The following is an 18,871-nucleotide window of genomic DNA, read 5'->3' as shown; positions in this document are numbered from 1 at the left end:
GTTCAGAATATGTATAATTGATACAGATGTAGAAAACGTACTTTTTAAAACTTTTAATATAAGCCCGCATATAAAAGTCGCAAAATACAACTTTTACTACTTTCTCTGTAATTTCGACCAATTGCAATTTTAATCAAACATTTTTCTCACTTTACGTAGTGATCCAATTGTTCTAACTTCTCAAACAAATTCAAGTAGTATAGTCCAATGTTGACAAAGTTATGCGATTTTTAAGAGCGTACGAATACTTATGGGACCGACTGTATATAAATATTTGCTCGAATTTTTATTTGGTCGGACAACTTGAGAGAACATACAACAACATATAATATAACAATAAAAAATATATAATTGGTGGTGGTAATTAAAATTGGTGGATGTTCTGGAAACATGGAAAATGGTCATGCAATTTTTGGAGTGCTCTGAAAGGGAAAAACTTGGAAAAGATTGTATAGAAGAGTATAGTAATGAAAATAAGGTCGGGGACGAAGGGTTAAGCTGGACCGCGATTTTGAACACGTATAATTGATACAGATGTAGAAATCGTACTTTTTAAATTTTTAATATAAGCCCGCATATAAAAGTTGCAAAATACAACTTTTACTACTTTCTCTGTAATTTCGACCAATTGCAATTTTAATCAAACATTTTTCTCACTTCATGTACCGATCCAATTGTTCTTCTCAAACAAATTCAAGTAGTATAGTCCAATATTGACAAAGTTATGCGATTTTTAAGAGCGTACGAATACTTAATGATGCAAATGGGTTAACATACTATAATTTTGTTGCGATCAATGAACGCGAGGTACACTAACGAGCAAAACTGAGTCTACACTATTTGAAGCAACATAACTTTTTAAAAATTAGATCAAATGACTTGAATTTTATTGAGAAGTTAGAAGGATTAGTTTATTAGACTAATAAACCAACTAAGAAGTTGGTTTTTTTTAGCTTTTTTATCTGAGCCTGTATTGAAAATTTAAAAAATGTGTTTGATTCGCTTGAATAAATTATATCCATGCTGAAAATTTCACCGATATTGGTTAATTCGTTTACGAGTTATAAACGCTTAAAAGTGGAAAAATTGCCGTTTTTCACGATTTTCGACTTAAAATCGCACTTTTAATCGTTTATAACTCGTAAACGAATTAACAAATGTCGGTGAAGTTTTCAGCATGGATATAATTTATTCGATCGAATCAAATACATTCTTTAAATTTTCAATACAGGCTCAGATAAAAAAGCTGAAAAAACCAACTTTCACTATTTCTTTTGCGATTCCGACCAATTCAAATTTTTTACACCTCGTCTAATAAACTAATCCTTCTAACTTCTCAATAAAATTCAAGTCATTTGATCTAATTTTTAAAAAGTTATGTTGCTTCACATAGTGTGGACTCAGTTTTGTTCGTCAGTGTAAATCAGCGAAAGCCAGTGATGCTGAAGTGAACGTGTGGTCTCGTTGTGCAGAAAGGTAAAACCTCGGGAAGCAGGAGGCAGGGCCCCTGGTAGCTACAGGCCTGGCGGCGTGTGTGCGCGTTGGTTGCCGGCGCAGCGGCCCCTAGCAGATGCTAGCCTGCGCCGGTCGGTTGCGCGTGGGGTTGCGTCCCGTGTACCGCCAAAAAGCATCGAGGTCGAGCGGGTGGCGGCGACGGGTGCCGACGGTGGCCGGAAACGGGCGGCGACGGCCGATCGGCGGCGAGCCAGGGCTCGTGCGCGGTTTGCCTAGCTGCAGGCGCGCAGTGCAGCCGCCGGTACTCCGCCAGGACAGTCGCGGCTCGGCGATGTTTCAGCTGAGCTGAGCTGAGCGCACGAGGGACGCTCGTGTCGCCGGCGCAGGCGGTTTTTCTCTTCGTGGTTCTCTGTCTCTCGGCCCTCTCGGTTTTCCCGTGCACGGCACGACCTTTCTTCCCTCGGTTCTCCGCGAGTACGACACGCACCACCCCGTTCTTGTGCTCTCGTCACGGTCCCGACACCATTCTCTGCTCGCCGCACAGTCATCCAGCCAGCTAGCCAGCGACTACGTAAGTGCACCGTGACCGATCCTAGTGTCATTAAAACGCCTAGAACAGAGTGACGGGTAGCCCCTCGAACCAAGTTCCGGGATGAACGACGGAAACAGGTGGGGGATCGTTCCGGAACGACACCCCGCGTCGAACGCGGTTAGGTTCGTCGGTGGAACGTCGTGTTGGGTGTCCATGACGAGACCTAGGCGAGTCTTGTGGTTCTCACGCAGGGTAGTGTGTTCACTGTGTCTCCATTCCGGGGGAAGCATGATCGTCGGGAACTGCACCGCAGCCTCATCTCCGACGTTCTCGATTGATCAATGCGATCGGTCATCGCTGCGCTCGCCGAGGGCGGTTTAATTGCATCGTGTTTCACCCCGGAATCCGATAGAACGTCTTGATTTAGAATCCGAGGGGGAAGAACCGTTCCGCCGGGGCGGCAGCATGCGATCGTTTTCCGTTTAGCTGCGGCGCGCTGTTATACGTATAGCACTCGTTTCTTAGGATCAGCTAGGGGAACCATGACGTCCCGGGGAATGTTCATTCGATTGCCAACCGGTGCAATTCGATATCTGCCCGCGCGATCTGGTAATATTGTTAGGCCGTGATTACCACGGTTTAATTATTCACTCGGCCGATCCTGTTCGATCGCTGAATCTTTAAGGACGGTCTGTTTAAAGGTCTTCGGTAGGGTTGTTGGTCAATTATTATTACATTAGGCAATCGGACCCGGTGCCTAGCATTCGGAAGCGGAAAAGACGATCGAGGAGTATTCTTATGCGAGACGCAATGCGGGGAGCATTGCTTGATCAGGATGAAGCATTGTATCGAGAGGTTTTAATCTGGCTGTGTGAACACGCGCTTGAACGATTTTTCAAGAGGTCTTTGGAATATTTGTGATTGCAAAAGCCAGCCTCTTTTTACGAATTTATGTTTGTTTTGATGGGGGATGCTACTGGGAAGGAGGATGGTATGAATGTTTTCAATCTGGCTGTGTAAACGTGTATTTAAACAATTCTTAAAAATAATTTTGGTACTGTGATTCGATAAAGAATATTTGTTTTTATGTATTTTAATTTCTTTTTATTGGAGACATTAGCAAAAATTGCTTTAAATGATTGCTAAAGTGTTTCAAATGATTTTCAGTAGACTGAATGTTATTTTAAAAATTGATGGAATGGAGCGAGACATTTTCAAAGCTAGATTAAAAATTTTTGGGACAATCTAGACTTAGAAATGAGCATTCTGTATATTATTTTAAATTAAAGGAATCCAATGATGTAATTTAACTAATACTAGATTTAAAATTTTGTAGACGATTTACGGTTGTAACAAAAACACCAGAAAAATGATGAAAACTATTTTAGAATCTCCGAGGCCAAATAAATAAATAATTAAAAAATTTCCAAAGCCAAATTGAGAATATCAAGGACACTTTCTAAGTGAAGTAAAATAATTTTGGCCGTCCCGAATATTATTTCAAATACCCGGTATCAAATTACACTTTGTAAGTGGAGTAGAATTATATTGGGCATCCCGCATGTTATTTTGAACTGTTGGTATAAAGTGAAATACCACAATATGAATAATAATATAAACACCATGATACATATATATAAACAAAATAAATAACTACCAAAGACTAGATCAGGAACAGTATCCTTTGCAAGTGGAGTAGAATTATTTCGATCATCCCGAACACCATTTGTAAGCTCTCGGAAATCAAATGCAGAAAGCTGAAAATATATCATGAACACTTTCTAAGTGAAGTAAAATAATTTTACCCGTCCCGAATATTATCTCAAATACCCAGTATCAAATTACACTTTGTAAGTGGAGTAGAATTATATTGGGCATCCCGCATGTTATTTTGAACTGTTGGTATAAAGTGAAATACCATAATATAAACACCACGATATATATAAACAATATAAATAACTACCAAAGACTAGATTAGGAACGGTATCCTTTGCAAGTGGAGTAGAATTATTTCGATCATCCCGAACACAATTTTTAAGCTCTCGGAAATCAAATGCAGAAAGCTGAAAATATATCATGAACACTTTCTAAGTGAAGTAAAATAATTTTAAAATTAATATTATCTCAAATACCCAGTATCAAATTACACTTTGTAAGTGGAGTAGAATTATATTGGGCATCCCGCATGTTATTTTGAACTGTTGGTATAAAGTGAAATACCATAATATAAATAATAATATAAACACCATGATATATATATAAACAATATAAATAAGTACCAAGGACTAGATCAGGAACAGTATCTTTTGCAAGTGGAGTAGAATCATTTCGATCATCCCGAACACAATTTTTAAGCTCTCGGAAATCAAATGCAGAAAGCTGAAAATATATCATAAACACTTTCTAAGTGAAGTAAAATAATTTTGGCCGTCCCGAATATTATTTCAAATACCCGGTATCAAATTTCACTTTGTAAGTGGAGTAGAATTATATTGGGCATCCTGCATGTTATTTTGAACTGTTGGTATAAAGTGAAATGCCATAATATAAACACCATGATATATATATATAAAAACAATATAAATAAGTACTAAGGACTAGATTAGGAACAGTATCCTTTGCAAGTGGAGTAGAATCATTTCGATCATCCCGAACACAATTTTTAAGCTCTCGGAAATCAAATGCAGAAAGCTGAAAATATATCATAAACACTTTCTAAGTGAAGTAAAATAATTTTGGCCGTCCCGAATATTATTTCAAATACCCGGTATCAAATTTCACTTTGTAAGTGGAGTAGAATTATATTGGGCATCCTGCATGTTATTTTGAACTGTTGGTATAAAGTGAAATACCATAATATAAACACCATGATATATATATAAACAATATAAATAAGTACTAAGGACTAGATTAGGAACAGTATCCTTTGCAAGTGGAGTAGAATTATTTCGATCATCCCTATAACAATTTTTAAGCTCTCGGAAATCAAATGCAGAAAGCTGAAAATATATCATGGACACATTCCAAGTAGACTAGAGTTATTTCGGGCGTCCCGAATATTATTAAAAAATTCCCGGAGCTGAGCAGGACGTTCCGAAAAGAAATCTTAGAGTACTGGGAGGGAGAGTTTCCGGTGAAAATTCGAGGAGAGCGTTCGGTTCGACGGCGTGTCAGGTTTCGCGCGGCGTCACGTGAGGATGAGGAACGAGCGGCCAGATCGATCCTAATCGCGCAACACGGCAATCGAACGTTACTGAACAGAGCGCAGAAAACAGAGGCGTAAAAATAGAAGGCGACAGGACGTGTACTTGGCCGTAGCCTATCCGGCACGATGTTATCCTGCCGCGGCGCGGCGTCGGTTGTCCTTGTTCTTGCGACCGCCATTGCGACATGTCAAGGCGAAACGCATATGTACGTGTAATATTAGATCGGTGCGATAGCCCTCGCGGGCACCAACGTAATAATTTCTCCGAACAGTCGACGACGTACCTTCGACCGCACTCTCCCTACCCCCCCCTCTCTCTCTCTTTCTCTCTCACACTTCCGTCTCTCTCAGGGTTCAATCTTATTGGCTGCGGCTCTCACGTGATTCCCTCTTGCTCTCCCGCAGGACTCCGGAGCGTTATCCTTCCACCACCTGTCCCAATTTCGCAGATGTGCCGCCCCGCGTTTCTGGAATTTCAATGGATTCTGTCTTGCGTGAGTCCAGCTCGATGGAAACGCTTCCAATGTTGACTGTTCGACGACTTCGACCGTAAATTGTTGATCCTTCCGAACGATCGGAGGTCCTTTCGGTATTTAGCGGGGTGTCGACATTGATGGATGGTTTAGGACAAGGAAAATCTTATGGGAATTTTGTTTCGAGACTTCTTTGGCTGGGTTTGTTAACACTGAACACGAAATGACTGGTTTTATACTTTACAATTATTAATCCTTAACGGTCCGGAAGTATTTCAAGTTTACTTCCCATCAGGTCCAAGTTTTTTTTTTATACGAAGAGAAACTGTGGACTCAAAATTTGTATATCAAGTATAGAGCGGAAAATATTTATATTATCAATTTAAATATTTATATTGTTAATTAATTTGATTTTTGCCGCCATATGCGCGGCATTGGACCCAGTAAGTAAAATTGCCATGACGTTTATGTGGCGGCAAAGGTTGAAACTATAAAAATTCACGTTTTGGAATTAATTATGGAAAATAATGGAACAGATTTGTTTGTGCAAGCATTTATTGTATTGAAAATTGCGGACAATCTCGATAAATTTAGGATTGCCATTTTTATAATATTTATCAGTTAATGCTTGATAGGTTTAGTGTTAACCCTTTACACTACTATTTATTTTATGATAAAAAAGATAGTTTATGGTTATTGTATGACTATGTTTTTCTCCAAAGGATATTATATATCAATTAGGACAGAACAGAAGTTTATTTCGGTTTAAAGGAAATTAATAACTGGACTGCGGATTTTATGCATTTTTGACAAATATGGGCAGGTGTATTTTGAAACAGTGAAAACATTAGAAAAATTTTAAAATACTGTTACATTACTTTCAACCTATTAAACGTACTAAAAAAGAAAATAAATTTCTATTTCACTCCAGTCTGTTGCAATTTCGGTAGAAAATTTTTATTTCGCATGAAGATCCGCAGTCTATTAATAACATAGGGCAAGGGGTTACTAATATTTATACCAATTAGGTAGCTTTGTCTCCCTGTTGGTGTGCGAAGTGGTCCCCGTTGTCTGCAACGAGCAAAAAAAAAATGGGACATTGTAAACGCGGAAATTTTTCAATTGATGATCTCCGAGAAGCTGTAAAATGTAAGCTTTCCTAATCTTATTTGTATGTTTGGTTTATTGTTTCCAAGAAACTGGAACCACTTATGCAGTAGTTTTCCCTACGACTGCCACAAAAACACGAATGTAAACATTACAGTCTAGGGGTCATTGCTGAAGGACGCGTGTCATCAGATTGACTCTACGGCTCGATATTATTGTCATGTGTTATGACTGAGTCGTTTGTTTATTTGCTAACCCGCAACAGATGGTAAACACGCGAGAACTATAAACGGTCTAATCAATCCCCGTGTTTAAGTGAAAGTTCTAGTATTAATTAGAAGGTTCCCTGAAATTGTTATTACTGTGAAATTGTTATTACTATGGGCAAAGCTTTTTCATGGCAACAGGTTCATTTCTGACGGATCATCTTCAACAAACCAAACAATATTCGCTCTCTACATAGCAATTAACCCTTTGCACTCGAGTGGTGACTCTGAAGCACCACTAGAAATTACGAGAAATTTTACAAAATATTTGTTACATTACAAAATTTGTATTTAACAGATTACTAAGCATTTAAATATTATATGTGGAAATCGGATCAGTTTCGTATGAATAAAATGAAAATATTCTAAGACGGAAGAAAAACTTAGTTTTAGAATGAACATAGCGCCGAGTGCAAAGGGTTAACAATCTCAATAAATTATTAGGGGGGCCCATAAGTAATTATTTTGAAATCTAAAAGAAACTTTGTAGTAAATTCAGGTTTTCATTTCTTAATTTATTGTATAATCTCCATCATTGTCAAGGACAGTTTGCCATCTTTCCTGCAAATTTTCAATCCCCCATAGAAATCCAGGGTTCGTGAAGCAAAATATGACTCGAGGTGCCTCCTTGCATCTTCTACAGAATGTTTTCATCGTTAAACGTTTGTAGCTCAGTGCAATGTTGACCGATTTAGATGAAATATTCAGAATATGTATAATTGACACAGCTGTACAAAACGTACTTTTTAAATTTTGAATATAAGCTCGCATAAAAAAGTTGCAAAATACAACTTTTAGTACTTTCTCTGTAATTTCGACCAATTGCAATTTTAATCAAACATTTTTCTCACGTTATGTAATGATCCAATTGTTCTAATAATTGTTCCAATTGTTCTAAAAATTGTTAAGAGCGCACGAATATTGGTGGGAGTCACTGTATGTGTTTCAACGATCGGTACAGAACTGGAGGCAAAACAAATTCTTGGCGAATAATTGATTACTTATGGGTACCCCTAATATTTTCGTCCACGGTAGAAATTCCCCAAGAAAATTCTGGAAATTCCAAAGAAATGCTGGGAAGCACGCGAAAACGCGACGTGAATGCAACCAGACGAGAAAATCGTCGAGCAAACGAGATCAAACACGGCGAAACCAAAAGAATTCTGAAAAGGGGGTTGAAAGAATCCGGTCCGCAGGGGACGCGTCGTGTCTCCGCGTATCGTCCTAATGAAAAATACTGTTCGCTCTCTCGCCGGGTTCTCCAAAGAATCCGGAGAACCTAAAAGCGTGCAGAAGCCGACCTTGCCCTTGCCGCGAACGCAACGAATCCCCGAGGTGGCGTATGTTTTCATAGCGTCGGCCACGGGCCGTGCAACAACCAGTCGATATATTGATTCATTTCCGATAATATATTACCTCCCAAGGTGATAACGCGTGCACGTGTGTGCGCGTGCTGCGTCGTACACGCACAGCGCCCAGACCCCTAACGTCTTTCCCGCGACGCTATCGGGTTTTCCTGTTGATCGTTCGCATAAAGCCTCTCACTGTCCCCGATGTCTCCAAGACGGATTCGATCAGTCGCGCAATTAGCGCTTCACGCGACTGCTGATGACTCTTATTAGCCACTCTGTCGACTTGATTGCAGCCTCCCGAAGGTGTGTTAACCCTTTGCAATTATTGGTCGATAAATTTATAATTATCGTCGGTTTATTTACGCTGCTATCCCAGCATTTGTTACACTCTCTTATTAATTTCTTTTTTTAACACTAAACCTACCACCGCCGGCCAAAGTGACCGGTTCCAGATTTTTTGTTTTACAATTACTTTTCAGTAATGAAAAGATGCATTTGTAAAGACGCTTTCGTAGGAAATGATTAAATAAAATATATTTAGTGGAGCATGTGTTGTACTGTTATTACGAAACCGCACAGAATTCGAATAAATTCAGTCTCGTCATTGTTATAAAACCACGTGCACAGTGATTTCTCTATATATGTCGCCAAAGGCTGGATGATAAACGTCGCTGGAGAGGACTCGGACGTCGAGGAGTGTAAGTTCGAGACCCCTCACGGGGTACACCTCGCGGTAGTGGGGAGAATTCCGCGACGTTTATCGTGCAGGCCTTGGCGACATATACAGAGAAATCACTGTATTGACGTGTCATCAAAGACTTTTCAAATCTCACCTACTCTTTGCCATACTAGCATAAAATCTTCAGTCCACTGTATCTGCAAAACAGATCACAGGAGCTCAATGTAATTGCACAAATGTAAACATTTTGTTTGCTGTGAATTATTGAAATCGAATGGAAATACTTTTGACCCCCGAAAATGGTCGAATGCGTTTCGACCGGTGAAGAAGACAAATTTGCTAAGACCGCGAAGGGCGCAGGGGGGGGGGGGGGTGCAGCATCGTCTTGACCGCGATCACATAATTAGTCGGCGAAAGAGGGCGACATTTGCAATGCAGATTCGATCGCCGCGGATACAACCGTAGACCGTCGTCGCAAACAACCGGGGATGTTTGCCCTGCGAAATGATTGGCACACAGCAATAAGGGCGCTGTTGACCCCTGCCGGACTCCGCGAGCACAGCACAAACAACCTTCCCTCACGTTTTTTTTGGCTGCTGCATCGGTTACGCGGTTATTGTTCGGCTCGTGCTGTTTTCGGTATTGTTCTCTTGGCAAGCGACCCCTGCTGGCAGCCTAATCACGCCACCGTTGGGTGCTTATCTTTATTCCGTGCAGTGCTCCGTTGTTTCTCAGATGCTACGGGATCGTTTAAATTCTGAGGACGATCTCCCCGAACGAGCTTCTCGAATGCCAGCTGCAATTGTTGAATACAGCGCGAATGGTCGATCTGGCTGAGCACGCGAAAATATTGATTTGTAAATACGTTCATTAACCCTAGCACTCCGAAGCCTCTAAAGTGCTACTTAAATGCACAAACGAAGATAAATAATTTTTTGAGAATTTTTCACACAAGAAAAATAGCCCTAATTTAAAATTTTCCTACCTATGGGTTCGAGAAGACCTCCCCCCCCCCCCCCCTCAGAGTGCTAGGGTTAACCCTTTGCACTCGGCGCTATTTTCATTCCAAAACTAAATTTTTCTTCCGTCTTAGAATACTTTCATTTTATTCATACGAAACTGATCCGATTTCCACATATAATATTTAAATGTTCAGTAATCTATTGAATACAAATTTTGTAATGTAACAAATATTTTGTAATATTTTTTGGAATTTCTTTGAAATAATGTCACAACAATTTCTAGTGGTGCTTCAGAGTCACCACTCGAGTGTTAAGGGTTAATAGACTAGGGTCTTGCCAGCGACATATATCGTCTAGGAGACACTATTCCACGCAGAACGCCGTATTGTGTTTACACTCCTCGGCGTCCAAGGACTTTCGAGCTTCGTGGCCCCTCACGGGGTACACCCCGCGGTAGTGGGGACAGGTCTACGACTTTTATCAGCCAGGTGTTAGCGACATATATCGAGAAAAGACTGTATATCTTACACCGGAAGCCTGTTAACAGGATTTTTAATAATTGGTCTGTACCAAAAGGAAACTGCAAAAGTACCCACAAATAATTCCAAATTGTTAGATTACTTTACTGGAGGTTAGTTCAAATTTCTGTTAATGTCAATTAAAAAATCCTCAGTCCACAGACTTCTAGAAAATTACAAAATAATTACCACCGGATAGTGTGTCAAGAAGGGACGTAAATTTTTATTCTCGTCCAGTTTCGGTACCAAATTTTTGCATAAAAATCCACGATGATCCAGGTATTAATTATAATGATTTAAGAGATAATAGCTGCCTATAAGAGATTCGCACGTGACTCTAGAAAGAATTCTGCAATTTTCCAGCGTTCCAATTTCCCGAAATAAACGCGCAATTTGATATGGTTCCCCGAGAGTATTATGGTCCCGGTTCTTATCGCGGCGAGAGATAAGGCGAGTGGTCGAACTGTGGGGGATAGTGGTCGGTCTCGTCCGGAATCGACTTCGATATGAAGAGCGGCAGAAAGCAACGGACAGCCAGCCGGGACGCTATTCTGGACTTCCGTGACTTCAATGAAATTTCGTAATCTACTTGGGGGTCGTTCACCGGCTATATTTAATTCAGCCGTCTATTTGCCCGTTCTATTCTTAACCGGGCTGCTCTAGAAATAACCGCGGCCCGCTCTATATCGCGGCCCGTGTGTCCGTGTGCCTGAGTTCGTGCACCCCTTTCGCTGATTCGCGCGTTTCACCTCGCGGAGATGCAGTTTTGCGTTGCACACGGCTCCCCTCCCTTCCCCCTCTCCCCTCTCGCCAGGGGTTGACAGGGTTGATCCGATTACATCCCGCTTCTGTCTGCGGCGATATGCATCCGGACGAGTATCGCTCGCCGATGTAATATCGTTAATTGGCAACAAACCGATCGGATTTCGTAGTGTTTTTCGCGTGCTCGACGACAGGCTCGATCCGCGAATTGAAAACCGAGGAAAACTTCCTGTAACTCGTCTTGCGATCTTTGTGCATTTGGAAGAAAATTAACTGCGATTTAGGACGGTGGAGAAATTGAAAGAGTTCCAGAGGTACAGCGTTTACTCGATATATGTCCAAAACACGGGTCTTGCCAGGGACAAGTATCGGGAAGGTGATCCTTTGATATTCTATCTTTGAGATTCTAGAGATTCTCTGTTTATGGTACCTCGGGGGGTATATCCCGCGGCAGTGGGGACAGTTGTACGACTTTTATCGGCTAGGCTGTTGCGACATATATAGAGTGAAGACTGTATCGCTGTTTACAAAATTATTGAAGACGGAGCACGCTATTTTTAGGTTCCTTGTAATGAATGAAGATTTTTATTTTGCATTTTTCATGCAAAATTGTTAATATTTACTTCAAGAGACTTTGTATAGACATTTATTTCTTTTCTTAAATAATTTCTTCAATTTATTTGTAGTGAGAGTGATGTATTTTTTATTTCTCTAGGTATTGTTGTTTTGTGTAGTTACAGTTAGTTGAATGCTTGGATATTGTTTACAAAAGAATACAATTTTGTTTCTTTTCAAACGGAAATACGTGTAAGGGGTGAAAACCTTCAACTTTTCTATCAAAAAGACAAATTATGAAAGCAGGATTCCGTCAACTCTTCTGATTAGGTTGACCCTGAATGTAAACCAGACCTGGGCAAAATTGCGAGAAAAAATATTTACTATTTTAAATAGTGTAATTTAATAGGGGTTCAAATAAAATACTACTTTAAATGGAACGAAAAATTCCGGAAATAAAATATTTTTACTCTGATAACCAGATACATTAATGTTGTATTTCAAATATGTATTTCAAATATTTCCTTACAATGAAAATAAGTTGAGCAAATAGTTAATATTATAAATTATAATTTTCAACATAAGAAACTGTGATAGTTGACAAAGTATTATTTGTAGCTTAATTACGAATATTTGCATGTAATATGTTTGTAGGAAATAAATAAATAATAAATCGTCGATAGACGACAATGTCGTGATAACATTACATACAACATAATATCAGAAAAGTATAAGTTGTTATCAACTATTTCAAATTTTACACAGTCCTACGAAATAAGTGTCACTATTTTCAGTATTTTCCAAATAAAATACTATTTTTAAATAGCATTTCAAAAACTTTTTCTTCTAAACAAAATAACTTATCTGCATGATTATAGGTATGCTTTAAAAATAAAATAAGCTATTTACTATTTTCTATTTAAAATTCTATTCTCCCCAGCACTGATGTAAACCCAGGTCCTAGACCAGGTGCCGAATAATTTCCAACATAAAATAAAAACAAATCTCCAAATGTGAAATCTTGAGGTTCCAAGAAGAACAGAAATTCCAAAAAAAGACTTCTTTGAATCCTCGAATCAAAGCTGACCCTAACCGTAAATCCAGATCCCGAATAACGAATACTCGAAAGGAACACAAACCCCGAAATCTCGAGCTTCCATCAACCGAAAAAATCACGAAAGCAGGATTCCGCGAGTCCTCTGATTAAGGTTGATTCGGCATGCAGCTCCAGCGGCAGAACTCTCAAAAAAAAAAAAAGATTCCGGAATCACTTCGATCCAGTTCGGGACTCGTGTCCGCGGGAAAAAGCGTCAGATAAATCAGTCTCCCGCGGGAGAAGGGTAGATAAAGCCTGACCGTTGAATATTCTGATAACGAACGTACGGCCTGCCGGGCGAAGAAGAATTATTCCCGTGGCCTGAAAGGACCGTGTTCCCTCGAGCAGCGGCGATACCAGAAGCTCATCAGCTAAATGCGGTGTCCCCAGGTACGTTTGTCACCCAGGTTGGGGTCACCGGTTACGTCCGCGTTCTCTCTCTCTCCACTCATCCCGAAGAAGAGAAAAACGGTATCTTTCATTTATGGGCAGCTGGCAGAAATATCCCGGAATAATTGGCAGCGGGTAAAAAGCTCGTTTGGTAGCGGGCCGAGTCATCTGCAACGGAAAGCCATTTCGTCGTAGAGACGTTCTCCTCTCTCTCTCTCTCTCTCTCTCTCTCTGTGTGTGTGTCTCTCTCGGGGTCGACGTTAACGAGGATTATAAATATCGAAGAGAAAAGAAAGGAGAAAAACGTTGGAAATTTCGCGCGCTCGCAGGGAGGGGGTCGGGGGCAAAAAAAAAAACACGATTTGATGGAAATCCAATACCCAATAGAGTCGTCCGACGGTGACCTAAAATTCCCTCGATTCGCCTGAACTCTGTCAGAAAACCGGGGAATCGCACGCGCCACCGAGCAAACGGCCGGCCCACGCTTTTCGACGTCTCTGCGCTACACTTGTCTCTCGCGCTCGAGAACACCTGGAAGAGCTGATGACTCCGGGCGAGGATCACTCGTCGAACCGATCAGCCGGCGGCTGGCTTTGTTTTCCGTTGCTGTCGCGTTTCTTCGCTGCTTCTTCTTCTTCTGCGAAGTTAACTGTCCCCGCTGGAGGGGCGGATCCTCGGTGATCGCTGGGCCGTGGGATCTTGAAGAGGGCGCGCACTCTTGTCCATAAGTTGCCCGACACCTGATTCGCGCGAACCGTGCATTGATTGGAAGTAAAGTGAATGATCGAATTGAAAAGGTTCTGGACTTGGCGCACTCTAGAGCGCGAGATGCAAGTTTAATTTTCAGAATTATTTACGGGAAGTTGATAACAAAAATGGAAAATCACAGGTCTTTATTGTACTGGCCTTGAAGTGTGGGAAAACATTTTTTTATAATAATTTTGTCGTAAAATATCGGTGACAAAATTGTTGGAACCTAGATTACAGTACATTGATACAGTATAGTGATATTGAATAGGAATTGTCTGGCGCGTCTGATCATAGCTTGATCATGATCATGGTTTTCATTGTACTGGCTTTGAAGCGTGGGAAAACATTTTTTAATAATAATCTTGTCGTAAAATGTCGGTGACAAAATCGTTGGAACCTGCGTTTCAGTATATTGATACAGTACAGTGATATTGAATAGGAATTGTCTGGCGCGTCTGATCATGGCTTGATCATGATCATGGTTTTCATTGTACTTGCTTTGAAGCGTGGGAAAACATTTTTTTATAATAATTTTGTCGTAAAATGTCGGTGACAAAATCGTTGGAACCTGCGTTACAGTATATTGATACAGTACAGTGATATTGAATAGGAATTGTCTGACGCGTCTGATCATGGTTTTTATTGTACTGGCTTTGGAGCGTGGAAAAACATGTTTTTATAATAATTTTGTCGTAAAATATCGGTGACAAAATTGTTGGAACCTAGATTACAGTACATTGATACAGTATAGTGATATTGAATAGGAATTGTCTGGCGCGTCTGATCATAGCTTGATCATGATCATGGTTTTCATTGTACTGGCTTTGAAGCGTGGGAAAACATTTTTTAATAATAATCTTGTCGTAAAATGTCGGTGACAAAATCGTTGGAACCTGCGTTTCAGTATATTGATACAGTACAGTGATATTGAATAGGAATTGTCTGACTTGTGTGATCATGGCTTGATCATGATCATGGTTTTTATTGTACTGGCTTTGAAGCGTGGAAAAACATTTTTTTATAATAATTTTATCGTAAAATGTCGGTGACAAAATCGTTGGAACCTGCGTTTCAGTATATTGATTCAGTACAGTGATATTGAATAGGAATTGTCTGACGCGTCTGATCATGGTTTTTATTGTACTGGCTTTGGAGCGTGGAAAAACATGTTTTTATAATAATTTTGTCGTAAAATGTCGGTGACAAAATCGGAGGAACCTAAGTTACAGTACATTGATACAGTACAGTGATATTGAATAGGAATTGTCTGGCTTGTGTGATCATGGCTTGATCATGATCATGGTTTTTATTGTACTGGCTTTGAAGCGTGGGAAAACATTTTTTAATAATAATTTTGTCGTAAAATGTCGGTGACAAAATTGTTGGAACCTAGATTACAGTACATTGATACAGTACAGTGATATTGAATAGGAATTGTCTGGCGCGCCTGATCATGGCTAACCAATTCTACTTCTCGCGAATGCTGGAACACGCAACCACCGAATTTTCAACCCATTTGCATCCTAAGGAAATATGAAAAGAAACTTTGTTTTATTATGATATATTTAAGTACAAAAATAACTACAATGAAAAGAACTTCATATTTCAGCATTATAAGAAAAAATCAGAATTACTACTTTCATCTCCAACGACACCATCCATTTCTACTTTTTAGCTAACGAATAATGATAGTTACCAGGAAAATTGAGCGTATATATACGCTAATGACGCAAATGGGTTCAACTCGATTTTCTCGGTAACGAATCGTCAATCGAAAAAATGTTAGTCGCTTTTTAAACTTTATTTTTGCAAGTAGCATTACCTATGTTTGTACCAGCCATCCCGAGACACCCTATATCGAACTAATCATTTGATTTATGGTGATTTAGTATTAAGATTTAGTATTAATCTTGTCACCGCGAATAATTACAGTGAATTCTCGATATATGTCAACAACACGGGTCCCAAGCCGTGTTATGTTTACAATCGTAGTGGGGAGAATTCTGCGACATTTATCATCCAGGCCTTGGCGACATATATAGAGAAATCACTGTATAGCGATTTATTGCAAAGCTTCAGTCAAGATCGCTCTGTTCTACTGTATACATTTTCCTGTAGTAATTCTGTATTAATTGAAATTAAATTGAACGTTTGAATTAAATTGAAAGTTTATATAATTGCCTATACAAATTTTGTAATATTATTATTTGCGTCTAATCGAACGAATATTCGTGTCAGTGCAACGAACCTTCCCAGGATCCATTTTGCTAGACAGGTGAGTTCGTTGGTCTCGGTTTTTAAAAATTAACAATTGACAGACACGTTCCGTTCCTCTGCCTCTCGCCGTGAAAGCGACGTATACGATAACGTGTGTTAGCCATTCAGCCGAGCGTCTGCTCAATTATTTATTCTTTGAAAGAATCATGGAAGATCCGCTCAATGCTGATTAAGTAATGACACCGTCTCCGATTCTTGTCGCCCCAGACAATGGTCTATACTGGTACATTGTGCCTCATTCGGGATATTGGAACGGCCGCTGTTACAATTCCTGTTACTCGGGACGCTCTCGTCTGACATAGAAACGCAGCCCCGTAATGGATCATTTGTTCCTGACAATTAATTAACCGCGATCTGACGTGCGCGTAGATAAAGAACTGCTGCCTAGAACCTGAGCCTTGGAAACACCATTTTAATAAATTTACGTTAATATCAGATTTTGAAATTATTAGGTGCTTCGGTTTGATACTGTAAAAATTCATATATATAAAATAAATATATTCAGGCAAAGGATATCACTTCCGGGACAAAGTAACTATTTAGACAAAGGAATTTCAGGCTCCGAATGATAATTTTTATAAAATCTAAATTTTGATATTGCAATTTTGAAACTATTAGCAAATGCTTCGTTTCGATAATGGAAATTTAACGGACATATTATTTTTGAAGATTACGCTGACATTGAATTCACAGAAAAATGTGTTCATGTGAAGAACATTAGATTTACTAGGACTCCCCTCTTCAGGTAACAATTTTTACGAACTGTAGACTGCCATTGCAAATTTCTAATTTGGATTCAACAATTTTATAAGAATAATTCCAAATAAATCTGTGACGAATGATCAATGCTGACAAAACTAGGACCACAGAACAATAGTCTCAACAGTTTCAGAATAAATCCAAATATACAATTAACCCTCCGTATGCTGTGGCGGGGTCATTTGTGACCCGTCGCGGTGGGGATAAGCTCGAGCGACCGTCAATATGTACAATTTCATTCCGACATAAGACGTCGCTTTTCATTTCGAAATAAGAAAATCACTATCCCCTCTTGTTCTCCTTCATCCGAAATAAGACGAAAGCCGGTCCCGAGCCATCGCCTTATATCGAAAGAAAACTGTAGTGACATATCGGCGTGGGTCAGAAATGACTCCGGCATGGGCGTAGAACTCGCAAGAGTCCGAGGGTTAAAAAATGATTCAAATTGACACTCCAGAAGGATCATGGAACAAATGGACTTCCGAAGACCCCCCACCCCATTTGACCCCTGTACACAGTCCAGATCAAGGATCTCAAAACAACACTCCCAGACCCACCAATCACAGACTACCAACCTCAAACGGACCTCTAGCAAACAACTACAGTGTCTTCTCGATATATGTCCACAACACGGGTCTACCCAGGGACATGTATCGGCTAGAAGATACTATTCTTTGATACACTGCCGACTGTAGAAAAGACGACCAAGGTCACTCGAGCTTTTGGGTCCCTCACAGGGTACACTCCACGGCAGTGGGGGTAGTTCTATGACTTTAATCGCGTAGATATTTCCGACATATATCGAGAGAAGGGTGTATTGATCGTACATAAGGACTAGGACTACAAAGGTGTCTTTCCGTTGCAGGTGATCGAAGATGCCAGCAGTACCAGCAGTGGCGGAGGCAGCAGGACAGCTGGAGGACCTGGACGAGCCTCCAGAGCCTCGGGTCCGTGGCGCAAGCGGTCGAGCAGGCCTGATGAAGCCTCTGGTGGTCCTGGCGCTTCCCGGCATGTATCTTTTCTACAAGTACAGCCAGTACAGGCGGGAGCAACGGGAGCTGTCCCGCAGAAGGGTCACCGAGAGGGAGCTTCAGCATCTTCATCACAAAATCGTGAGTAGCCCCGTGTCCCAATAGCCAAAGGCGAGATCGCCGGCCATATCTGTTTGAGTTTCGCGCGCCAGGAAACAACGACAGGCGGTGCAACGTTGCCCGACGTTTCTGGAAACCCTGTTGGGGTGTTTGCGTTACTTGGCACCGAAGAGACCATGACACCTCTGGCGATCTTGCTTGTCCCACCTGTTGTGCCCTTCCGGCCTGCTCTCTCTCTCTCTCTCTCTCTCTCTCTCTCTCTCACTCTCTCTCACTCTATATATTTACGGACAGATCAATCCGATTTGCTCCGAACGGAATCCAATCGGAACCCATTATAATTTCATCGGCCCCGACGTGTTTTCTCCGACGACTCTGATTGAATCCCAGCTGGGAGAGGCCGGCCGATTCTGGACTCGGTTAGGGAAAGTGGAGATGCTTCTATATGATCTGTGCTACCCCTATGTGCTGTCCCTGGTGATGATCAGGGGTCGAGGTAGGATGGAATTTTAATTTAGGTTTGATTCGGTTCTGATTGGGAAGGTGGTAGATTTTTAATGGGATTTTGGAGGAACAATTATTTCTTTTTGAGTTTGATTTGTGCTGGGTTAGGTTGGGATCTGATGGTGAAGAGGTGGTAGA

General features: G+C 40.6%; 1 protein-coding gene across 1 annotated transcript in view; it reads left to right on the top strand.

The window, feature by feature from the left end:
- The first annotated feature begins 1,758 nt into the window (after window positions 1-1,758).
- Window positions 1,759-18,871, top strand: part of LOC143360305 (uncharacterized) — a 99,627-nt gene continuing 82,514 nt past the window's right edge. The window contains exons 1-2 of the mRNA XM_076799021.1: window positions 1,759-2,026; window positions 18,004-18,250. Coding sequence (XP_076655136.1) covers window positions 18,014-18,250 — 237 coding nt within the window. The 5' untranslated portion in view covers window positions 1,759-2,026; window positions 18,004-18,013. The remainder of the gene's footprint in view (window positions 2,027-18,003; window positions 18,251-18,871) is intronic.

The sequence above is a fragment of the Halictus rubicundus genome, chromosome 1, assembly GCF_050948215.1.
Source record: "Halictus rubicundus isolate RS-2024b chromosome 1, iyHalRubi1_principal, whole genome shotgun sequence".
NCBI lineage: Eukaryota > Metazoa > Arthropoda > Insecta > Hymenoptera > Halictidae > Halictus > Halictus rubicundus.
Note: the sequence above shows the minus strand (reverse complement) of the source record. Positions and strands in the feature narration are given on the sequence as shown.